Below are 26184 nucleotides of genomic sequence, written 5' to 3'. Positions count from 1 at the left end.
GTCTATGGCCATGCTACCCTGAACAAGCCCGATTCTGTCTGATCTCGGAAGCTAAGCAGGGTTGGGCTTGGTTAGTACTTGGATGGGAGACCACCTAGGAAGACCAGGTGCTGTAGGCATAAAAAATAAAAATAAAAAAATAAAAAATAAGAGATTGTAAACTGACAAGTTCCTTGCAATCTGTGAGGTCAACCAAGGCTTGCCTTGCCTAAAAAAAAAAAAAAAAAAAAAAAAAATAGAACTAACATACAATCCAACATTCTCATTTCTGAGTATATATCTAAAGGAACTGAAATCAAAATCTTGAGATATCTGTGCTACTATGTTTGTTGAAGTATTATTCATAATAGCCAAAACTTTTGATGAATAAAGAAAATATTGAATATACAAACAAAAGAATATTATTTAGCTTGTAAAAAGAAGGAAATCCTGCCATTTGTGACAAAGTGTATGATCCCAGAGGACATTATGTTAAGTGAAATAAGCCAAATATAGGACTACACAATATCACTTATATGAGGAATGTAAAATAGTCACACTCATAGAGGCAGAGATTGATATGGTGATTTCCAGGAGCTGAGGGGAGAAAGAAATGTGGAGATGTTAGTCAAAGGTTATACAAGTGTCAGTTACACAAGATGAATAAGTCCTAGCAAAGTATTGTACAGCAAAGTTCCTATAGTTATTCAAAGAACCACATCTTCTCCCACAATTATTTATGAAGTCCCACAGGGAATAATTTACCTGTTCTCAGAAGTGTCAGCCCCAAAGCAATGTCTGTCATTTTCTTTTTCCCTGTCTCTTGTCTAGGCATTATCTGAGCATTACTGTTTCCTCTGCACCCTGCAAATAATTATTAATATCATTAATGATAACAATAAAAATAATCTTTTATTGGTACTTACCCAAAGTGGTTTAGCTAATGCCTTAGGTACCAATGCTAATATATAGTTTCAAAATGCACAGAAAAGACCAAAATAAAAATATTTCCAAAATGTTGAGAGTAGTTGACTTTGGGTACTGAAATTATGGATGAGTTGTTTTTCTTCTTTTCTAATGTTTTGGTGCCTTACAGTTTTTTAAAAGGCCAAATATTGCTAATACAGAAAAAAATATAAAAATAAGAAAATCTCAATAGTACTTAATTGAGGATGCTCTAAACAAAAATCACTTTATTGCTTCTACTTTCAGCTTTGATAAAGTAACTGGTATAGGAGTAGCCCTCTTGTTAGAAACAAATATAAAACAAAATGTGGAACAATCATTTTCAGACACTGGACTATAACCAATGCAGAAATCAACAACTCAATGTAATAAAACAGAGAATTTAGAATCAAGCTCAAGTATATAAGGGAATTAATGATAAAGATGTCACCTAATTCAATAGGAAAAAAGTGTATTATTTAAAAATGGGATTAGAGTATTTGGCTGCCTTTTAGGAAACAAAGCACTCTCACATCAATTCTTATTCTTCCTCAAAACCCAGATAGATTAAATATCTGAATGTAAAACAAAACAAAATGAAAAGACACCACAATATTACTGGGAGAAAATGTAGGCGAATATGTTCCGTAATCTTTGCATGGGAAAGGACCTTCTAAGTATACCATGAAAACCATAACCATTTACTTAAGTTTGGTATATTTTATTATTAAAATTTTTTAAATGAATGGTTAAAGAAAGAAAATTTGCATTTAAAATATAATCAACAATAAGAAAATGATTTACCATGTCAAAGAGCTTTTTAAAAATCAAGAATAAAGAGAATTCCAATGGAAATGATGGAAACCGGACCTTAAAATGGCAATTCAAGAAGAGACAGGCTGTTAAACAGGCAATTTACAAAAGAAGTACAAATGCCTAATGATGTAAATAATGTAAACAATGTTCATCCTTACTTGGAATCAGAGGAAAGTAAAACAAAATAATAGTTATGATTTTTTTTCTCACATTAGATTAGCAAAAGTAAAATAGATTGAAATCACTCACTGTATTTTTGAGAGTAGAGCAAACAGATGAAAAATGTAAGCATGTACATTTTTAAAATATCTGTGGAAGGTAATAGGAAAATATTTTAAAATTACAAATTGAACTAATTTTTTTTCTGAACATTGCTATTTTTAGGACTTTATATTTTGTAAATCATTATAGGTATGTAGAAAGCTTTGTTTCAAAGGATATTCACACATAGAATTATTTACAGAAAAAAGCAACTTGAAGTTAATAGTAGGTGATATGTGAAATAAATTATAATTTTCCTATATAATATAATCTATAACATATAGAGAAATGAGTAAGAGTGAAGATGTCTCATTCACAGAGACAAGAGTTGAATTCTTGTTCCCCCATTGCTTGGCTCTGTGACCCTAGACAATATATTTATCTCTTTTATGCCTCAGTTTCCTAATGTAAAATGAATATAACATTGCAACTTTATAAGACAGTTATAAAAATTAAATTACGAACCTAATGAAAAATATTTTGCACATCTGGCAACTACATTAAAAAATGGCTGTTATGATGATGATGACGATGATGATGATGATAAAGCTGATGATAATGACAATACAACCTTAAACCACTAAAAGGTAAGTAGATCTGTATTTTCCATAGAAACATGTGTGACACACTGTTGAGTTACAAAAATTGGTTGCAAAATAATATGTATGGGTATGATTTATATAAATGGGCATGTGTGTGTGTGTGTGTGTGTGTACCTTTCTCTGTCTGTTTTTCAATAATTCCATTAAATAATACCCTTACCACACTGATAAACTCTTAACACACAACAAAACTTAGAATCTAAGTAGAATTGTATGGTATATATAAAGAAGAATTATCTACCTGTCAAAGGCAGGATTTGTACACTTATGTACACATGTGTGTATATATGGATTGGGGAAGAATATGGTTTAATTTCCAAAAAGGAAAGGAGAGTAATAAATGAGTGAAAAGGAGGTAAATAAGATGAAATGTGGTATGATAAATATACCAAGAAAAGCCAGGGATAAAAATTTAATATAACTCTCAACTTTACCAATTAAGTCAACAATGATGTCTCTTTAATATGGAAGAAAAAAATGAGTGGTAAAAACAGAATAAAGAGAATAGAAGTTAGAAAAAAACTGAGAGAGAGAGCTGAACATAGAGGACAGGAATCCAGAAACGTGGAGAAAAAGCAGAAAGAAGGCAGGAAACAGGAAGAGATCTGTAAGTATGGCTGTTTCCGCACACCGAAAGGATGGGCAATGAATCTTTTATCCCTCTGAGGGGTAACTAATATGGCCTTTCCAGATATTTCCTCATAATGACTCGGATGCACACAACTGCAAACATGAGAATTATTATACACACACACAACACATGCTACATATACATACATATACTACTTCATAAACAATAGCTTACACAAACACATAGACATCCACACATCACAGATATGTTCACATAAGTATTTCATATTCTTATATATGAACCCTCATGGCCACCAAATCTTTCACCATAACAAAAGGTGTTACAGAGTAGGTACTGAGCCAGTTGGATACTGACCAAGGCTGAGTCATGTGGGAAACCACCACGCCTGTCTTGTATGGGAAGGACATTGGGATATGGGGTGTAGCTATGATGGCACAGGAGTGGGAGTTAGTATCCTCCTCTGGACTAGAAGGACAGCACTGATTGTAACTGGACCCACTCCCCTCCATCTGCTCTTATTCACCAAGGGGACTGGAGGTGGCTGTGCCAGCATTCCTAGGGGACCATACAGTCCTGGTTCCTTCACATCTCCTAGACGGAGAGTATGCTTAAAATCAAGAGGGTCTTGATGGGGTTCCTCAAAGCGAAATTCCTTGTTTCCTTTCAGTTTCCTGCTTGTTAAATGGGAGATGGTGGAACAGAGGGAAGCTGAGGGAAACGGTGAAAACAAGGGCTGACAGCAGTGGGCCGGGGAGTCAGGCTGAGTGGCTTTTCAACAGCAAGAGGAAAGTGATGTGAGAGGACTGTCTCTGTGATTTCTCTGAAAACGAGTTCATCCCTGAAGAAGAAAGTCTAAACAAGGATTTTGGAGCTGGAATTCTAAAGGAGAAGAGTGGGAACAGAATTGTTGTCTCTGAAAGTCTAGCAATAAAAAAAAAAAAAAATTAAGGTATAGGAGAGTAAATGACAAAGTTCAGCTTTTCCCAACACCATGCCCACCCCTTAGCCCCACAACCAGTATTGCAGAATCCTGCAGACTGAGGCTCAGAAGCAGCTTTCCTGCTCTCTTTCCCAGCTTTCCCACCTGAGGACAGACACCAGGCAGAAACAAGGCTGAGGATTCATTGGTTCAGAAATCAATATCAAACGTGGGAAGGAGTAATTTCTGTAGCTTGCAGGCTCACTCTTGGAGGACAGTACCAGTTGTGGGTTGCCTCTTGATCGATGCCCCCCAGAAGAACTATCTAGAGTCTTCCTATGAGTTTGACTTCATCCCAAGCCTCTCTGCCTTATTTGATTCAAGGGACAAATGCCATTTCTCCCAGGTCCCAAGTCTGAACAGAGGATTTTTTTTCACGAAAACATTTAAAGGTGAGGTCTTGAGGTGATGTAAACAGGGCACTCCCTGGAGCTTTAAGAGACCTCAACTTTATTATCTTTCCATCCTCTGAGACACCCTAGGGCACTTAGTCTTATATTTGAAATTAAAGACTAAAGCCTCCAAATCATATTCACCCCTCTTTCAAACCTTACATGAATTTCATTTAAATGGAATCAGCAGATATATTCTCAGAGAGTCACAATTTACCAAACTCGTGTTTTTGTTTACATGGAGATTAAATAGAAGTGACAATCAGCGGATGTTGGGTTATTTGGACGCCAATGGTCTAATTTAGGAATGCAACTTGTATTTTGGTTTTTGGTTGTTTTGGTGCAATGTGATCACCTTAAGTGGTGGAGTTTGTTAGTACTGTCCTAATATCAACATGACAATAGGAGTTTTGAGTGTGCTGTTTTATTAAAGTTGTATACTTTTACTGAACATAGTCAAAGTTATTATTTTGTGGGGATAATTCAAAGGACAGTTTTGTACACAACTGTTTCTTAAACAATTCATTTCTTGAAGTATTAAATGAAGTATTAAGATTGTTTTTTAAAGCCATTTTAAATTAAATTTATTGTGGTGACATTGTTAATAAAATTATATAGGTTTCAAGTATACAATTCAATAATACATCATCTGTACATTGCACTGTATGTTCACCACCCAAAGTCAAATTTCCTTTCATCACTATCTATTTGACCCCCTTGTACCTTTATCCACCTCCCCCTCTCACCCCTTTCCTTCTTGTAACTATTAAACTGTTGTCTGTATCTATGAGATTTGTTTGTCTTGTTCCTTTGCTGCTTTTGGTTTTACATCCTACATGTAAATGAAATCAAATGGTTCTCAACTTTTTCTATCTGACTTATTTTGCTTAGCATGATAATCTCAAGATCCACCCATTTGTCACAAATAGCAGTATATCATTTTTTCTTATGGCTGAGTAATATGCCATTATATATACGTACATCTTATGTTCTTTCTTTTCTTATTGATTTTTAGAATTTATTATAAATTCCTGATAGTAAGTTCTTATTTATTATTGATTTTATATATCATTGTGCAAATACCTCATTCATTTTCTCATCTATATTTTAACTTTGTTTTTAATGTTCTTTATTAAAGATAAGTCCTAGATTTTGATGAAATAAAATTCATCAAATTTTTCAATTTGGATTGTGCTTTGGAATTTTCTTACTCTAAGTAAAAAAGATATACTATGTTTTCTTCTATAATGCCGGTGTTCTATTTTAACTTTTAGGTTTTAATCCATTTAGAGACTACCATCTTATGTTATATTAGGTTATATTAGGTAGGAATCCTGTTTTATTTTTCTAATTGTAGTAAGCTAATTTTACCAACACAATTTACTAAACTATTTGTCTTCTCCCTAATGATTTTTGGAATTAATTTTGTTGTACATTAAATTTCCACGTGGGTCTATCTGCGAGCTCTCAATTCTGTCCCATTTGTTTGTTTGTTTGTTTGTTTGTTTTCCCAACAGTACCACTTAGCTTTTATTTCTGTAGCTTGGCAATTTGTCTTAATATCTTGTAGGGTATCTCTACATCACTCCTTTCAATATTTCAATTGTGGATTCTTATTTCTCCACATAAATTTAAGAATAAATCTCTTGAGTTACTCAAAAAGTCCAACTGGAATTGTTATTGGTATCATCCTAAATTTATAGATCAATTTGGGGAGAAATGATATCTTTATACTATTAAAGTCATCTGATCCAAGAGATGAAATATCTCTCTATTTATTCAAAGCATCTTCTACTTCACTATAACTGATTCCCCCTCTCCTCCCATGGAGACTGCTTGTATTCTTGACTTGTTTCTACATACTTGATAATTTTTGCTGCTATTGTGAAATTGTATTCTATTTTAAAAATTATATTTTCCAGTTGGTTATTGCTGTTAGAGAGGTAGAGAATTTTTTTTAGGTTGAGCTCTGATACAGGAAACTGGCAAATATTTCTTTATTATTTCTAACAGTTCAATGAATATTTTTTTTTAGGTGGATAGTCATACATTCAGCAAATAGTAGAGTTTTTGTTTCTTCTCTTTCAATTATTATATCTTATATCTTTTTCTTTCTTCATGGTATTTTTAATGACTTGCAGTACTATGCTAAACAGTAATGGTGGTAGAAGCATTCTTGTCTTGTTCCTGATCTTAGAGATTGCACCTAAAATTTTTCTATCAAATACAAGATGTGTTATTGGGTTTTAGTGCATGTAAAAGAACATTTATCTTATTCCTGGTTTACAAAGATAAAAAATAATAATAAATAGGTGTTTTACTTTTTCTTTTTTTTAAGTAAGACATATATATATTTACACTGTGTGTTCACCTCTCATATATAGTTAGATTTCTTTCTATCACAACATATTTTATCCCCTTTACCCTGTCTACCTCCCTCCTCCCCCGTACCCTTTGGTAACTACTAGTCTATTGTCCATGTCCATAAGTCTCTGTTTGTTTGTCCTGTTCACTTGTTGCTTTTATGTTTATATCCCACAAATAAGTGATATCATGTGCTTTTCATCCTTTTCTGTCTGGCTCATTTCGCTTAGCATGATTGTCTTGAGGTCCATCCACATTGTCGCAAATGTCAGTATTTCATCTCTCCTTATTGCTGAGTAATATTCCATTGTATATATGTACCACAGTTTCTTTAGCCAATCATTTATCGTAGAACACTTTGGTTGCTTCCATGCCCTGGCCACTGTGAACAATGCTGCTATGAACATTGGTCTGCAAATATCTTTTCAGATATGAGTTTTCAAGTCTTTGTGGTAAACACCCAGTAGAGGGATTGTTGGATCATATGGTAGATCAATTCTTAGTTTTTTGAGGAACCTCCATATTGTTTTCCAAAGTGTCTGTACCAATTTGCAGACCCACCAACAGTGTAGGAGGGTTCCTTTATCTCCGCATCCTCTCCAACATTTGTTATTACTTGTCCTGTTGATTACAGCTATTCTAACAGATGTGAGGTGCTATCTCATTGTGCTTTTGTTTTGCATTCCCCTAATAGCTAGCGATGATAACCATCATTTCATATGTTTGTTGGCCATTTGTATGTCCTCTAGGGAGAAGTGTCTATTCAAGTCTTCTGCCCATTTTTTGATTGGATCTTTTGTTGTCGATGTTGTTATTATTGAGTTGCATGAGTTCTTTGTATATTTTGGATATTAGGCCTTTATCGGAGGTGTTGCTTGTAAATACATTTTCCCATTCGGATGGTTCTCTCTTTACCTTGCTGACGATTTCTTTTTTTGTGCAGAAGTTTTTTAATTTGATGTAGTCCCATTCATTTATTTACTTCCTTTGCCTTTGAGGTCAAATTCATTAAATCCTCTTTAAGTCCAAGGTTCATGAGTTTAGTTCTTATGTTTTCTTTAGTTCTATATTTTCTTTTAGTTCTTATATTTTCTTTCTTTAGTTCTTATGTCTTCTTTCTTTATTGTTTCAGGTCTTATATTCAGGTCCTTAATCCATTTTGAGATAATTTTTCTGTGTGGTGATAGACAACAGTCTAGTTTCATTCTTTTGCAGGTGGCTTTCTGGTTTTCCCACCACCATTTACTGAAGAGGCTTTTCTTTCTCCACAGTATATTTTTGGCTTTTTTGTTGAAAATTATTTGCCCATATAAATATGGGTTTACTTCTGGATTCTCGATTCTGTTCCATTGGTCCATGTGTCCGTTTTGCTGCCAATACCATGCTGTTTTGATTATTGTCGCTTTGTGGTAGAATTTGAAGTCAGGCAGAGTGATGCCTCCAACCTCGTTCTTTTTTCTCAGGATGGCTTTGGCAATTCAGGGTCTTTTGTGCTTCAATACAAATGTGATGATTTTTTGTTCTATTTCTTTAAATTTTTGATGGGAGTTGAATTAAATCTGTATAATTCTCTAGGTAATAAGGTCATTTTAACTGTTGATTTTTCCAGTCCAAGAACAAAGAATATCTTTCCATTTCTTTGTATCTTCTTCAATTTCTTTTAATAGGGCCTTGTTGTTTTTATTATATAGGTCCTTCACAGGTTCTGTTAAATTTTTGTTAAATTTATTCCTAGGTATTTCTTTTTGGTGCAATTGCAAAAGGAATTATTTTTTCCACTTCTTTTTCTGACATTTCATTATTAAAGTATAAGAACACTATGAATTTTTGAACGTTGATTTTGTACCCAAAGACTTTACTGTATTTGCTTATTGTTTTTAGTGGTGTTCTTGTGGAGTCTTTAGGGTTTTCTATGTAGAGAATCATGTCATCCACAAATAGTGACAGTTTGACTTCTTTGTTTCCTATGTGGATGCCTTTTATATCTTTCTCTTGCCTGATTGCACTTTCTAGGACCTCCAATGTTATATCGATTAACAGTGGCAATAGTGGACTGCCTTGCCTTGTTCCTGATTTTAGAGGAAAGGTTTTTAGATTTTCACCATTAAGTATAATGTTGGCTGAGGGTTTGTCATAGATGGTCTTTTTTATGTTAAGGTACTTTCCTTCTATACTGATTTTGTTAAGTGTTTTGATCATAAATGGGTGCTGTATCTTGTTGAAGGCTTTTTCTGCAGCTATTGATATGATCATATGATTCTTATTTTTTAATTTGTTTATGTGGTGTATCACATTAATCGATTTGCATATGTTGAACCATCCCTGAGCCTCTGGGATGAAGCCCACTTGATTGTGGCATATAATCCTTTTAATATGTTGCAGTACTCGGTTCGCTAGTATCTTATTTAAGATTTTTGCATCTGTGTTCATGAGAAATATTGGTCTGTAGTTTTCCTTTCTGTGTGTTATCTTTACCAGGTTTTGGTATCAGGGTAATATTGGCCTCATAAAATGAGTTGAGAGTATTGCCTCCTCTCTGATTTTTTGGAAGGGTTTGAGGAGTTTGGTATTAAATCTTCTTTGAATGTTCGGTAGAATTAACTGGTGAAGCCAACTGGTCCTGGACTTTTACTTTTTGGTAGGTTTTTGATAATTGTTTCAATTACCATACTGCTGATTGGTCTATTTAGATTTTCCAGTTCTTGATTCAGTCTAGGAAGGTTTTGTTTTTCTAAGTACTGGTCCACTTTTTCTAGGTTATTAAATTTGGTGTTATATACTTTTTCATAGTATTCTTGCATGATCCTTTGTATTTCTGCGGTATCTGTCATAATTTCCCCTCTTTCATCCCTGATTTTGTTTATTTATGTTCTTTCTCTTTTTTCTTTAGTGATTCTAACCAGGGGTTTGTCAATATTAACCTTCTCAAAGAACCAGCTCTTTGTTGCATTTATTTTTTTGATTTTTTTGTTTGTTTTCAATTTCATTATTTTTTGTTCTGATTTTGATTATTTCCTTCCTTCTGCTGACTTTAGGCTTCAATTGTTCTTCCTTTTCTAGTTTTATAATATGACGTGTTAAGTTGTTTATTTGGGCTTCTTCTTGTTTTTAGAGATAGGCCTGTAATACGAACTTTCTTCTTATGACCACTTTTGCCAAGTTCCAAAAGTTTTGATATGTTGTACTATCATTATCATTCATTTCTATGTATCTCTTGATCTCTCTTTTTTAAATTTCTTCTTTGACCCAGTTATTCTTCAGTAGCATGTTGTTTAATCTCCAAGTATTTGTGGTTCTTCTTGATTTCCTTTTGCAGTTGATCTCTAGTTTCAAAGCATTATGATCAGAGAATGTGGTTGGTATTATTTCAACCCTCTCATATTTGTTGAGGCTCTCTCTGTGTTTCAGTATGTGGTCAATCCTTGAGAATGTTCCATGTGCACTAGAGAAGAATGTATAATCATCTGCTTTTGGAATAGAAGGCTCTGTAAATGTCAATTATGTCCAGTTGGTCTAATGTGTCATTTAAGGATGTTATTTCCTTATCGATTTTCTGTTTGGATGATCTGTCCATATCTGACAGTGGGGTATTTAATTCCTCTACTATGATAGTGTTTTGGTCGGTTTCTCCCTTTGGTTCTGTTAGTAATCACTTTACATATTTCGGGCCTCCCTGACTGGGAGCATAGATATTAATAAGTGTTATATCTTCTTGGTGCATGGTTCCCTTTATCATTATGAAATATCTTACTATACTTTTTTTATTTTGAAGTCTATTTCGTCCAATATTAAAACTACTACTCCCATTTTCTCTGAATGCCATTTGTTTGAAATAACATTTTCCACCTTTTTACTTTGATTCTATATTTGCCTTTGGAGCTAAAATGTGTCTCCTGGAGGCAGCATACGGTTGGGTTTTGTTTTTTGATCCAATCTGCAACTCTGTGCCTTTTTATTGGTGAGTTTAGTCCATTTACATTTAGGGTGATTATTGAAATATGAGGTCTTCTTATAGCCATTTTATCTTCTGCTTTCTGGTAGCTCGGTGTTTCCATTGCTTCCTTGTCCTTGTGTTTCTGTTTTTATTTTGGTTGGCTTTTGTGGGTTTTCCCTCTGGTCCTTCTTGTTTTAATTTATATACTTCAGTTCTAAATCTTTGGCATGTGGTTACCATTACAAAAACGAAAAAGAGTTATATATTTATACAGTCATCCATTTTCTTCTGAGCGTGACTTATCTCCATATCCTTTTGCGAATTTGGATCTTTGAATCCTCCACTTTTCTGATATGGTTGTCTCAGTTTGTCCCTGTATATGCTGAACATTCATTACCATCTTGCTATAGCAATTCTCTTCTTATTGTTTAAGCTTATAATGTCCTGTTCTTAATAAGGGTTGCACTCCTTTGCTTCTATCAGCCGGCTAGTGTCCTTACTCCTAATTATATATATATTTTTTTGTCATTTTGTTTTAGGTGAGCTGAGACCTTTCAATATTTCCTGTATACAGGCCTCATAGTGGAGAATTCCCTCAATTTTTGTACATCTGCAAAGGTCTTAATTTCTCCTTCATATCTAAAGGAGAGCTTAGCTGGATACATTATTCTAGACTGGTAGTGCCTTTCACTTAATAGTTTAAATATTTGATTCCATTCCTTTCTGAGAAGTCCTACAATAATCTAATGGGTTTTCCTTTATAAGTTACCATTTTCTTCTCCCTGGTTGCCCTGAGAATTCTTTGTCGTTGATTTTTGATAACTTTAATACAATGTGTCTTGGTGAAGGCCTTTTTGGGCTGAGATAATTGGGTGTTCTGTTGATTTCTTGAATTCCAAGCTCAAGCTCATTCCTCAGATTTGGGAAATTCTCATCAACTATTTGTCTGAAAATGCTTTCTAGTCCCTGCTCCTTTCCTCTCTTTTGGTAATGCCCATTATTCTTATGTTTCCTCTCCTGATGGTAACAGCTAGTTCTTGAATTTCTCTTTCATTACTTTTCATTCTTCAGTTTCTCTCTTCTTCCTTCTGATTTATTTCTAGATTTCAGTCTTCGCTATCACTGATCCTTTTCTCCATTTGGTCGCCTCTATTTCCCAAGCTTGCAATTTCATTTTTCATCTCTTTCAGTGTGTTTTTCATCTCCAGAAGTTCTAATGCTTTTTTTTTTTTTTGAGAGTTTCAGTCTCCTTGATAAAGAACTCATTCTGCTCATTTAGTTGTTTTTTTCAATTCCTGAAGTTGTTGATATGAATTGTTTTGGATCTCATTGAGTTTTTTCAGAAGTACCATCCCGAATTCTCTGTCATTTAAGTCACATATTTCTATATCGCTAAACATTTTCTGGACATTTTTCTCTTTCTTTCTGAGCTTCTTTGTCACCTTGGTTGTTTATGGTGTTTAATGGACTATTTCTCCTCCTGGGCATTAATGGAAATGTATTCTGCTTTTTCTTGCCAGAAAGATTTATTTTATCAAGGTCTCTCTAGCCTGTTGCAAAGAAAGTACTTTTCTTTTGGTTTCCAGTAGGTGGTATCTAAGCCCCTTTGGTTCCTGCTTTATAGACAGCCTTAATAATGCCTTTTATTTCCTAATAGATGTTTAATCACGCTCGCTACCCTCAGTCTCAGTCCCCATCAGTGTTAGCAACAGTATCGGTAGCATTTGCTCAGATCCCCTGGGGCTCCATGGTGTTTAATCTCAGAGGATATGAGGGGAGGCGCTCTTGGGGTTAGGAGGTAACAGATGTGGCTCAGCCTAATTTTTGCAACTGCGGCTGGTAAAAATCAACTGTTGTTTCTCTGTCTTCCCCGCTTCTCTGCCATCCTCACTTGTCTGCTTTCTGCCTTGATGACTGGGCCCTGCCTCTGGCCATGTGGAGCTCCCAGCTTTCCCAGGCAGGGCTATTCAGGGAACTCACTGTACCTCATCCCCTCCCCATCCTCCTGCAGGGAGCTCCAGCGGCTACAAGAGGCAGCTTCTTTGTTTTTTCCAGTCCACCACCCAACACAGGGGGTTCTGACCTGTGGTAGCTCTTATGTGCAGGTCCCATGCTCAGACATGCTGGTGTGCAGTTTGGGTGTTTTTTGTTGAGTTTTAGATATTCAGATATTTAGATATGGGGACATCTCTCACTCCGCCATGTTTCTGACATCACTCTATGTTTTTCTCTAACACATTTTTTTTTCTCTACATCGCTGAGATTATTATCTGATTTTACCCATCAGTGTAATAATTTGGAAATTTCTTTTTAGGGTTTCTGATATTGAAATGTATTTGCATCCTAGAAATAAACCATATTTGATCATGTTGTGTTATTTTTAAGTTCACCTTTGCATTCAATTAGCTCTAATTTTTGGTGGATTTTTGCATCTACATTGTCTCATAAACAGAGATGGGAGTGCTAACTACATGTAATTTTCTGTCCTCCTTATAACCATTTGGAAAGCTTCTGAGAGGAACGGCAGTTCAGGATCCACGTTAATGATTCAGAATTCTCCTGAGCACTTTAGCCACTCCAGAGACTGCTTATGTGTCCCTCTGCTTACCTCATTTAAATGGAACTATTGTTGCACATTATGCACTGAACTCAATGATAAGATCTCTTGATAGAGTGGGAAGACATTAGAGATGTGGTGATTCCCCTTCCTGCCTTGTCCTTGATGTTACTGAGCTCTTTGACTTCATGACAAGATGCTTCTAGTCTCCACTCTGCCCATTCTGCAGCCAATATACCTGCAGCAGTTTCTCTCTCAATGGCGGGATATTTTTACTGATTCTGACACGCTAATATGATCTTTTTTCTCTACCAGATGAGAAAATGTTGGTAAAATTATTAGAAGGAGGAAAAGAGAAGACAGGATTTGAACTAAGGAGATAACCTGGCATATATTGGTAGTGAAATTGGTTTCAACCCCTTTATAAATTTGGTTTTTTAAATTCAACTAATTTTGTCCAAACGATCTGATTCTTAGAGTTAAATCTTGTAATAGATCTAGCCAAGGTTTTTTTCCACAATGTATCTACCTTAGCAAACCACAATTACAATGCTGAATTCCCTGTGAGGAAGAATCATGGTCCTTACGTGATGGAGATGTAAACATGGCTTCCACAGAGTCAGTATGGACCCTTTGGCTGGAGATTCTTATGCTTCTGTGAACTGGGCTTGAAAGAGAATAATGGGTATGGAGGGTAAGGAATACATGATTTGGAGGAAAAAAGACCTTGGAATCAGAAGATAAATTTAGTATTTTCTCTTGGTTCCTATAGATTTCCTCAATATCATCTTCCTAAAAGAAATATCAGCTTAGACAACGCATGGCTCTATGACCCTATTAGTCTATTCCACATCCAGTAATATATGTCATTTTTGGAGAAGTGAACTTACAACTGGAGAAAAGGCAGAATAACATGAGAAAAAGATTGACAGAGGCATGATTTTTTTTTTACAGAAGCTTCCTGACCCTGAAGAACAGATCACCTGGGGAAGCATTTTCTCTTCCACATTTGCTTGGGAGAATAACATGCTTTGAAAAACAAATTGGAAGAGGTCAGGGGTATAACTTTCTAATGTTGTACTCTTAGGGTCAGTGGGAGCTCTTGCCATCTGACAGGACACATGTCACACTCATCTCTTTTATTCGCTTCTCTGTCTCCTGATATTTTGGTTAAGGTCAAATCAGCTCAAAAAACACCTGTAGGACACTTATTCTGTGCCAGGATTTATCTTATTTGCTGTGAATAAAGATGAATCAGATGTGGTTACTGCTCTTGAAATATCTTACAGTCACAGAGAAAGAAAATAATTTCAATATAGTTTGTTAAGAGCTATGATGGAGGTAAGTACATCATGCTGTAAGTACACTTATGTATCTAGGGTATACGAGATGTTTGTGAATGTGTATACTTCTGTGTGTCTATGTCTATGTATGTTGGAAATAGGTGGGAGTGCAGAATGTGTAAGAAGGCATAGAAATCAGCAATATCCTCTAGCTGCTCTTCATTAAGTTAACTACAGATTGTAGGCATCACTTAGAACTTTGTGACAGTGTTTAGTTTTATCCTCTATATCTCTTTTCAGTAAAACTGAGAAACATTGTTTGCTTACCATTTAATTTTCCCTGAGATCTAGATATCTGATTGATACTGTTGCACTAATTTCTACTCTGGGAAGGGTATGAACTGAGGCAGAAGTAAATCCAAATGACCCGAGCCAAACCATAAGTGGAGACTCTAAGAACCAACCAGGTAGGGCCTTCTACTAGATGGATGGTAATTCCAAAAGTACCTATCTTAAAATAGCTTGAGTTCTCAAATTTTATTTTTATGTCAGTTATTTAACAATAGACTATATTTACCATTAGAAGTAATTCTATATCAGTTTGGCTTAATTGTTAGATCAAACAGACTCACTTGGTCCAGTACATTTATTCATTAAACCAACATTTGCTATGGTTCTATGGTGTTCTAGGGCACACACTGACACTGGGGATAAAACATGACTATAGTTTGGTCTCTCCTATCTGAGAGTCTTTGGCCTCAAGAGCTGGGTATTCCCTCTGTGTCTCCATTACCAAGGAAGTGCTTGGTCAATAACATTTGATCAACAAATAAAGTTATCGAATATTCAAAGTGTGATGAATGTTCAATGAAAATGATGCTAACTCCATGTAGTGGGCATATCTCTGAATAGAGGGACTATGCTGAGCAAAAACCAGTGGAACATAAAAACCAGTGTGTCCTAGTTCTGTGGCAAGGAAAGTAACTGGAAAGGGAGCCATAAATGATCATCAAGCAGAGATGTGATTGTTCATATTAATGTTTCATTTATTCATTTATTATTTCAATGATGAATTGAAATCTTTCATCATTTTGACTCATGGACTAATCCAAATGCCTAAGACTCTGTTATCAGATTACATAGAGTATAATTGTGTCTTTTTGAGAAAACTGGGAATTCCTTTAGCCCAGGAGTTCTTAGAATTAAGGGCTTTCTTCAATTTCGATGTAAATGTTACTCTTTAATTTTTCCTTTACTCTAACTGAAATTTAAAATTTCCTTCTTGTTTGAAGTAGATAACAAACCCAAACCAACATTATCAGTATCCATGACTTTATCACCAATAAAATCGGAGGTATTTTTATACCATATTGCAATTGTTTAAGATATCTCAAAATATAATATAAGCTCATCATTTTGAAATTAAAGTGGTTCTTAGACTTTCAACAATATTTTAAAATTTAATGTGTTGAAGGAGCACATGTATTATTATTATATCACATATTTGTTTTCTAAAATCATTTCAATAACTGTATTTTGATATAATTGATTTCCTCGGAAATCCCATACATTCTATTTGATGTTTGTATGTACGCCCATGTGTATGTATGTATATGTGTATGTATGCATTTGAAATATTTAAAACATTATTTTAAAGCACCTTTACCAGACAGATAAAGAGTCGAAAGCCTAAGCCTTGCACAGGGCCTTAAACTTTAGACTTTAAATTTATTTTCTCTCTTTTTGGAACAGCTCCATGATATTTTAGTATTGCTCCCAAATTCCTGCAAATCTCTCTAGGGATATTGGCAGGCTTTTAAAACAACTCTACTAAATTATGTGACCAAATTGTTTTAATTTAATTTAATTAATTATAATTTATTGAACAAAGTTCTATGCTGTGTCTAATAAAGTACATAAAAGTGAAAAATACATAGACACGGTTTTCAAAGGAGTTTGTGAAATCTGGGAAGAGTAGACAGATAATGCCAGGCAGGGAGAGATGATGAGCTGGAAGTAGCAGATTAGTGCTGTTTAGTCTGAACATAGAAAACGAGTGAAGTTGGTGGCTTACAATGGAAATTCTGTTGTGAGGATGTGTCTGCTACTTTGGAAGTTTACCGATGGTTAAGAATGATCTCTGGGAACTGCAGCTGAAGCTGGGGATAGGATTTCCAAAGAGATTATGGCACTATCCAGAGTTGCCCCTTGGTTTCCCAGCTCCTTCAAAACAGGTTTTCTCTAAGAAAAAGTCAGTTTTGCGGGGTACTTGGGCTCTTTTTGAATTCTTATACCCCAGAGATTATCTTTTCAGGGTGGCAACAATAGGTACAGCTTTTTGTCTAAAGAAATAAATATATTTACATCATCATGAGATGAGATGGTGTGGCAAGAGCAGCATAAAGCTAAAGGTTTTAGTAGATAAAAGGTGAAATCAAATGGCATGATTTATAGATGAATTCAACCTATTGTTTTGTTATTAGAATAAAGAAGATGATATTCAGAATAAAGAAGATGATTTTTTGATCTACTCTACACTTGCCAGATGGCACTAAAAGTGAATGCACCATCTTATAAAGTATTAAGTTTTGCAACATTGAAAATGTTTCAACTAAGGTGGCACGATCATCTTCTAAAAACCTTCAAAGGGGATTCTAGAAATGGTTTGTAGTGATTGAGGGCAATTTCTAAGCCCTTCAACTTAATTATATTGTTTTATAGGTTATACATATTTATGCGTGACTTCGTACCAAACAAACAAACAAACTATGAAACAGACAAATCAGACACAGGTGACAGAATTCCTCCTCCTGGGACTTTCTGATGATCCACACACCCAGCAGCTGCTATTTATCTTATTCCTGGGTATCTATTTGGTCACTGTACTTGGGAATCTGCTTCTCATATCCCTTGTTCAGGTTGACTCCCTTCTTCACACACCCATGTATTTTTTTCTCTGGAATTTATCTCTGGCTGACCTCTGTTTCTCTACCAACATCATTCCTCAGGCCCTAGCCCATCTTCTCTCAAGGAAGAAGGTCATTCCACTTACACGTTGTACAGCTCAGCTCCTACTCTTCCTCATTTTTGGGGGTACACAGTGTGTCCTTCTGGCAGTGATGTCCTATGATCGGTATGTGGCCATCTGCAATCCTTTGCATTACCCCAGCATCATGACTTGGAGGGTGTGTGCTCGGCTGGCTGCAGGATCATGGACCAGTGGCATTCTGGTGTCTGTTGTGGACACCACCTTCACACTACGGCTACCCTACCGAGGCAGCAACAGTATTGCTCATTTCTTTTGTGAGGCCCCTGCACTGTTGACCTTGGCATCTACAGACACTTGGACTTCAGAGATGGCCATTTTCCTCATGGGAGTTATGATTCTCCTCATACCTGTTTCCTTTATTCTGCTATCCTATTGCCGCATCATAGTGACTGTGGTCAGGATGAAGTCAGCTGTGGGGAGACTCAAGGCATTCTCTACCTGTGGCTCCCACATTATGGTGGTCATCCTTTTTTATGGGTCAGCAGTTGTCACCTACATGACACCAAAGTCTTCCAAAGAACAGGAAAAACTGGTGTCTGTATTCTACACAGTGGTGACCCCCATGCTTAATCCCCTCATCTACAGCCTGAGGAACAAGGATGTGAAGAGAGCTCTGAGGAATGTAGCCACAAGAAATTTTCCATGCAGGCTCGGGATTTTCCACTGACAGTGAGAGCCTCCTGACTCTCTACTTGTAAGACTTACTGAGTAGTTCCCTAAGCAAGCCTGGAATGTGGTACAATTCTTATCCTTTGGCGTTATCCATGGGTCCATCCTCCATCCTTCACCTAGTACTTCCTTTGTTGAAGAAGAAGAAGAAGAATTCATGGAGCAATAGGAAGGAGGGTCTGCTTCCTTCTGCTTGGTCTTTTAGCACCTATGTGTTAGGAAATTCTTTGAGAAATATTCACATTTTATAGACCCTGGAACCTATAAAATATATATATTTTTATCATGCTACATACTATTATCTATCTATCCCAGATGCTACTTCAACTCCTTTATCTTTTGGTATTTCTGAATCACTTTGCATCACCAAATAATCAATAAATTAGCAAACACTACTTAATCACTTACTATGAGCTAGATGCTATATATATGTGTGCATGTACATGTATCTACATGTGTCTTTGAGGTGGGTATGATGAAGCAGAATTAATGAGCTCTGCTGTACTTCTCACATTCTTATTAGAGACATGAATATTGCACCTATCAGGACACAACTTTATAAAGGTAAAGACGGGGTTTTAGAAACCAATAAATTCTGACATCTCAGGGTAACAAGAGTGAGAAGCTGTTACCAAACCTGGGCCTGATGGATCAAGAGCAGTCAACTAGAACTTGGAGAGGGTAGCTGTATGTAGAAGGCCACCAGGGAAGAATTGTGAACTTAGGTATATGGAGGCGAAGAAGCTATGTGAATGAATATTTAAGCTCATTCTCTTCCTATCTTCTGATTTCTTGTTATTGTATTCCAAAATAAAAAAAAAAATCCAGGATGACCTCCCCATATGATGATTCTTAATTTAATCACATCCTCAAAGTCCTTTTAAATGTAAGGTACCATATGTACAGGTTCTGGGTCTAGAATGTGGACATCTTTGTGGGCCCATTATTCTACCGACCATACCAAGATCAAGTAAAATGAATGTGAGGGAGTGATTAAAGCTTGGCTAAAATTGGAAATGATAAATTTATTATGGTGCCAATTTGCTCAGTTGTGTGATTGCCACCATGCAAGTAGAACCCTGTGATCTGTCTTTCCTTTTGCAAATTCTTATGGAATTTCAGAATGTATTCCTCCCCAGGAGCCTTGCTACATGAGAGCTGAAGGACACCTTGTGTGGGAGATTGAACTGGTCCCGGTACCAACATAGCACATAGAGTCTATGGACAGGATGTGCCTATGCAGTAATGCTATTTTATGTTGTTATCAATACATTCTTCTGAATAGTTTACACAAAGCTATGGTGCCCATGTTCCAAGAGTCCAGAGTTGGACAATGTTTGCTGGACAAAATCATAAAGAGGGGCTGGTATATTGGTTGAGTGATAAGCAAGCTTAAAAGAGACAGTTGATTTCATCTAATAACAATGAGATTCCAAAAATAATTTAGTAAACAAAGAAACTTTGGGTTATTCATAGCAGTTTCCTATAATTTGTCCACTTATACTTGACTGGAGATTTCTTTCTGTCAAACAAATCTCATATCCAAGGTGAATAATTTGAGATTGAGGCAGTTGTCGGTAATATGGAATTGTCTTTCTCCAGATGAGGCATAGGCCAGTTATAGTAGCAGAGGAAGAATTCCTCATTTGCTAGCATTTAAGTATGTGTACTTTATAAGTGAGTGGAGATTTTAAATATCTTTTTGTTACCTCTATTTCTCACTAGAATATAATTTCCATGAGGTAAGAGTTTTGTTTTGTTCACCAATGTGTCTTCGAGGCCTAAACAAGGTCTAACATAGGCTGATTACTGCATAAAAATTTGTTGAAATGTCTAGTTCAAATAAAAGAATGAAAGAATGAAATCAAACTCTACTATTTATTGTCATTATTTTATCTTGTAAACAAAAGGATCCTTAAAAGTTTCAGATAGAATTTTTGGACAAACAGAAGAAAGTAAAGAAGAAGATCATAAAAATGACATGGGTGAAGAAAATCAAGGAAAACTAAAACAAATAAAAAATGGCAAATTGTAATAGGCTCAGATAGGCTCCTAACCTGTGCAAACAACCAGCATCCTCAGGAACACTGGTACCACAGTCCCACAGAACACTGCACCTACTGCCGTCTTTTTTGTCACCACTATGTTCTTTTATTCAGAAATGGATCTCAGTGGAAAGTCCAAAATCCCAGTGGGTATGCTGTGGCTCCCAGAAAGAGTAGAGACCAAAAACCCATGTGAAAAATTTGTTTTTCTTTCCTTTGTCCTTGCATTCTAGCTTTTCAGTTTCTATCTAAGTCAGTCATAGTTTCTGTGGGCCCAGGGTTCTGTGGATGACCCGCCTCAGTGCAGCCTTCACTTCATTATTCCTTAAGCTGTAGATGATGGGGTTCAACATGGGAGTCACCACTGTGTAGGAGAGTGACAGCAGCTTCTTGCTCTCAGGAGAAGTGCTGGACCGGGGTCGGAAGTAAGTGAGGATGGCAGTGCTGTAGAAGAGGGAGACAACCAGGAGGTGGGAGGAACAGGTAGAGAAGGCCTTGCGTTTCCCCTCAGCCGAGGGCATCCTGAAGATTGTGGAGAGGATACGGACATAGGACCCCAGGATCAACAAGAAAGGGAAGAGGATGAATAGGACAGTGGCTGTCAGAGCCTCCAGTTCGAACAGAGAGGTATCAGCACAGACCAGTGCAATGACGGGGGGGCTGTCACAGAAGAAGTGGTTCACCCTGTTGGGGCCACAAAAAGGGAAGCTGAAAATCCATGAAGTTTGCACAGTGGCCACTGGAAACCCTGCAAACCAAGAAGCAGCAGCCAGCTGGGCACAGGCCTTATGGCCCATGATGACTGGGTATCGCAAAGGGTCACAGATAGCCACATAGCGGTCATATGCCATTGTGGCCAGGAGGCAGCACTCAGCAGCCCCAAAGAAAAAGAAGAAATACATCTGAGTGGCACAGCCAAAGAAGGAGATGGTTGTATTTTGGATGATCAGGGTCCCCAGCATTTTGGGCACAATGACCAAGTTGAACCCTATCTCCAGGAAAGACAAGTTCCTGAGGAAGAAGTACATAGGACTTTGTAGGGCAGAGTCAGCTGTAGTGACCAGGATGATGAGGACATTGCCCATCAGAGTAATCAGGTAAATGGTCAAAAAGAGGAGAAACAGTAGAGCTTGTAGCTCAGAGGACAAGGCCGAGAAGCCCACAAGAACAAATTTGTTGACAATTGTCCAGTTTCCCCACATCATGCTTCTGCCCAGGACTTCACTGGGCATTTGCACACCAGGAAGGAGAAGTCTCCATATGTTATTTAGACCTCAGTTATATTTTATTTAGATCTCTATTATACTCTTAGAAAATTAACTTCCTATGGCTTCTTTTTCCACATTTCCTGTTATAGTTTTTGAAGAAGAAACAGCTGTACTTTCAAAAATGTAAAAAACAAGTCTGACTATGGGATTCACAATTTTTTGGAAGAATATTATCCTTTTTTTCAGACTGAACAGAGGCATACTGTATATATCTATACATCTCCTGATTTTCTCTGCTTTTCTATTTTCTTTAGCGCTAATCGTGGTGCTAAAAAAAAGCTAAGCCAAGAGTTTCTGAAGAGAGGGTTCTTGAGACATAGTGAAAGATGGTGAAGTGAGTCAGGATATGTTTTCTGCAAAATAAAAGGGTGAGAAGGAGAAAAAGCAATGGAAGTGAGCCAGCAGTTACCAATGATCCCTGAGGCAGAGACCTTAATGTGTCCCAGTCTCCAGCAGTTCACACCTGAGAAGATTTCAGAATATTAGAGGAATCATCATTTCTATATTCAGACAATCACAGTTAAAGCAAGAAGACACACAATATAAAAACTGGTTTGATTCCTGGGCTAAATATTCTCTATGTGAATATATGTGATCAGACAAAGGGAAGACAGACTCAGGATAGAATCAGACCACAGAGAAAATCTAGATATGTTATGTATAAACCCTTTCATCAGTTTCTATTTGTTGACTTGTGTCTTCACTGTCAAGAATTATGAAGTGCTACATGTTAATAAACATCAACTTAAGTATGCAGGTATAATAATGTTAAATCTTGTGAAAAAGAAACAGAAGATTTCATCATTGTATTAATAACTAAGTTTCAAAAGTGGGACTCTAAAATTCTTTCTGAGAAATACATATTACTTAATACACTTAAATAAAGGAATAAATCTAAAGCACTTAGCACGGTAACTGGTATATAAGACATAGGCAATAAATGCTAACCATTATAATTATTATGCTATAATGTTAGAGCTACCTTCCAAAATCCACTTCTCATCTAACTCACTGCCCAAACTCACTGTAGCCCTTACTTTCCCATATTTAAGAGAAAAGAATACTTTATTTAATAAATATTGTTTCCTGTGTGCCAGACACTGTTCTAGATACTAAAGAGGCTAGCTATATCAGTAAGTCAAACAAACAAAAATCTCTTCCCTAATAGAAATCACCTTCTAGTAGGGAAGACAGATTATAAACAAATTATATAAATAAAATATATAGCATATTAGATATTAATAAGAATAATGGAGAAGAATAAAGCAGTGGAGAAGGAGATAGGCACTTGGGGTGTGTGGGGGAGTGTCACAGAAGGCTTCACTGAAAAGATTATATTTGAGTAAAGTCCTGAGCAAGTGCAAGAGGTGAAGTCAGTGTGGTAAAGGAAGGAGGAAGGTAAAGAGCAAACATACTGAGAAAGTGTTAAAATTTTTGATTGGATAAAGAAGCTGTGGTACATAGATACAATGGAATATTACTCAGCCATAAGAAAAGATGAAATACTGCCATCTGCCACAACATGGATGGACCTCAAGATAATCATGCTAAGTGAAATAAATCAGACAGAAAAAGCTGAGAACCATATGATTTTACTCATATGTGGGATATAAAACTGAAAGCAACAAAGGAACAAGACAAACAAAAACTCATAGACACAGACAACAATTTAGTCATCACCAGAGGGAAAGGAGGGAGGGGAAAGGTAGATAAGGGTAAAGGGGGTCAAATTTATGGTGAAGGAAGGAGATTTAACTTTGGGCGGTGAACACACAGTCAACATACATATGACGTATTATTGAATAGTACACTTGAAACCTACATAATTTTATTAATCAGTGTCATCCCAATACATTTAATAAAAATTTTTTTTTGCTGAATTCTATTCATTTTAAAAACTTCAATCTGGGCATCACTTGTATGAAAGCTTTTTTCGATACCTTATCTCTATTTTAATAGTGAAAATGAACATTTATGGAACACAAAATAAATGCTGGACACTAATCTAAGCGTTTAGCATGTGTCACGTTTTTCGTCTCAGAACAACCTGAAGGTAGACTATTATTTTACAGCCAAGGAACCCGAGGCATAGAGAAGTTGTGTAATTTTCTAAGGTTAGGCAGCCAGTAAATATTGGCATTAGGACATGCATCCTGAGCAGTCTGACTCCAAATCATGGATCTAACCATCAAGCAACACTTTCACCCACTCTCTGAAAATAAAAATGAGTCTGACCTCACAGGTGAGGTCAAGCGGAGTGTTTGGCACTGGCGGCAGTTGGAGAGCAAAGAGAAAGACAATTTCTAGAGAGGGGCAGGAAGTTTTGAGATAATAGCAACACGAGACCTTTCAGAAAGCCACTAGCATAGTCTTTATCTTTGAATAACCAATTATTTATGTCTCTATCTTATATTCTAGACAGTATACTCCTTGAAAGGAGAAATTATGTTATTTAACTTTTTATCCCAATTCCTAACAAGGTAGACGCCCAGTAAATTGTTTTTGAATGAATGAATGAACAATGAAGAAAATGTGGAAAATAATCAGGGAAATATCTGCACAGACAGAATGTGGACACAATGAGCTTCACACATAAGGAATGTAGACACAGAAGACTACATACATCAACATTATAGCTTCATACAAGACACACAGATTTAAATAGTGATGAATTCTAAATTATACTCATTAATATTCCTCTGTTCCAAACCTTCTCCTTTTATCTACTCCATTTTAGAAAATGACAATGCCCACTGTATAACCCAAGAACTGGGATAACAATCATTTCATCCCAAACTTGTTATTTTTCCTCCTAAACACTGATTCTTCATTCCTACCACACAGCCTTTAGATTCTGGCTCTTATTTTCTCCAGCCTGGAATACTGTAGGAATCTAATTCCAGTTCATTCTCTTCAAACCATCCTTGACTTCTTGTGTGTGGTCTGACAGCAACTGATTAAGTTACCTGCTTAACATTTTTCAATCACTCCTTACTGTCCCTGGAATAAGTATAAACCCTTTAACAAGGTCTTTTTCTCTGATATCTGCTTATTTTTCCAGTTTCAAATAGCCTAGACTGCTGATGCACTGGTCACATGAAAATATTTCTGTTCTGTGCACACATTATATTCTCTCACTCCTCCTTGCATTCGTGCATGTGGCTCTCCACTCTTAGAAACCTCTTCCTGTGATTATGTATAACTTTCTACTCATCTTGCAAGTCTCAACTGAAATATCATTTTCTTTGATAGGTTTTCCTGTCTTCCCTTGGCCTAATCAAGGGATTATTCTTTTACTCTCTTGTAACACTGTGTCAATCTCTATTAGAACAGCTTTATAATTGTATATGTGTGCATCTATTTATGTTATCTAATTGTTAACACTACGAGTACAAATCTATTCCTTCATCATAGCACCATCAGCACTTAGTGGAGCTTGACTCCTAGTGCTTAGTAATTAGTGTAGCCTATTTTTATAGCAGTTTGATGACAGGATCTTTAGTTAAACCTATAGTCAAGTAAGACTATAGGTTTGAGTGTGTGTGTGTATGTGTTATAGATGATACATTAGGTTTCATCTTCCAAGGAATATTTATTTTGTTTAAATTTTTTGCTATGTTCTGAGAAGATATTTTTAAAACTTTGCTCTATTACAAGAGCTGTGCAGCACTCAGTATGCCAGGGATGTCCACTCCCCTCAAATACGTAATCCAAATATATCCTAGAACAGAGACAAGACTCTGGGGCACATCACTTAAGCCATATCCCAAAATGGATTGACACTAATTTTTTTAATCTCTAATTTTGGGGCAAACAGCAAAGCTATTTATTATTATTTTTTCTATCAGTGACTATAAATCACTTCAGACATGGGTTGGGTATAAATAAACATAGTTATATGCTATTATTGGGAACATATCTCTTTAATGTAGTAACGAAGATCTCATGAAAGGGTTCATCAAATGCCTTAGTGAAATGCAAGTAAACCATATCACTACTCACCGTTCAAGCCAAGATTTAATGTCAACTTTTTTGCAAAATCTCTTCTGACCACCACCATCCTCCAACTAAATATAATTAATTACTCTCTCCTTTGTGTTCCTCATAGCATTTTTAAATACCTGAATTATAACAGTGGTTTTCTATCATGATTATTTTTATATGTGTCCTCTCCTGCAAACTGTGCACTCCCTGAAGACACAAACCAAATGATATCCATCATTGTATCTACATAACATTGCCTGATACCTACATAGTACCAATAAATGTTCATTGACTTACTAATTAACTTTTATATTAACGACATTAGTTAATTGGTTTAACATACTAATATCTTAAAATGTTAATGAAGTTCTTTGTCATGAGTCCACGATGGATTAATCACTACTCTTTTTTCTAAGTGTTTGTAAAAAAATCCTTTTAACAGTACTTTAAATTATCATATGGAAA

The 26184-nt window shown here is 36.0% G+C and overlaps 2 protein-coding genes and 1 pseudogene across 2 annotated transcripts; 2 read left to right on the top strand and 1 right to left on the bottom strand.

The window, feature by feature from the left end:
• LOC120603245 (uncharacterized) lies at positions 1–119 on the top strand (annotated as a pseudogene).
• A 17353-nt stretch (positions 120–17472) lies between these two features.
• On the top strand, positions 17473–18420 carry OR2D2 (olfactory receptor family 2 subfamily D member 2). The gene has a single exon (XM_039863438.1). It carries the CDS (start codon positions 17473–17475, stop codon positions 18418–18420), a length of 948 nt encoding a protein of 315 aa, XP_039719372.1.
• Positions 18421–20709: 2289 nt separating this feature from the next.
• On the bottom strand, positions 20710–21689 carry OR10A4 (olfactory receptor family 10 subfamily A member 4). The gene has a single exon (XM_039863437.1). It carries the CDS (start codon positions 21670–21672, stop codon positions 20725–20727), a length of 948 nt encoding a protein of 315 aa, XP_039719371.1. The 5' UTR covers positions 21673–21689; the 3' UTR covers positions 20710–20724.
• Between the last annotated feature and the right edge of the window lie 4495 nt (positions 21690–26184).

Source organism: Pteropus medius, unplaced genomic scaffold, assembly GCF_902729225.1.
Source record: "Pteropus medius unplaced genomic scaffold, Ma_sr-lr_union100, whole genome shotgun sequence".
Taxonomy (NCBI): domain Eukaryota; kingdom Metazoa; phylum Chordata; class Mammalia; order Chiroptera; family Pteropodidae; genus Pteropus; species Pteropus medius.
This window is presented reverse-complemented; position numbering and strand designations above follow the sequence as displayed.

Bases quoted from the DNA above. Each gene is read 5' to 3' on its own strand.
- OR2D2 (XM_039863438.1), top strand. From the start codon at position 17,473: ATGAAACAGACAAATCAGACACAGGTGACAGAATTCCTCCTCCTGGGA.
- OR10A4 (XM_039863437.1), bottom strand. From the start codon at position 21,672: ATGATGTGGGGAAACTGGACAATTGTCAACAAATTTGTTCTTGTGGGC.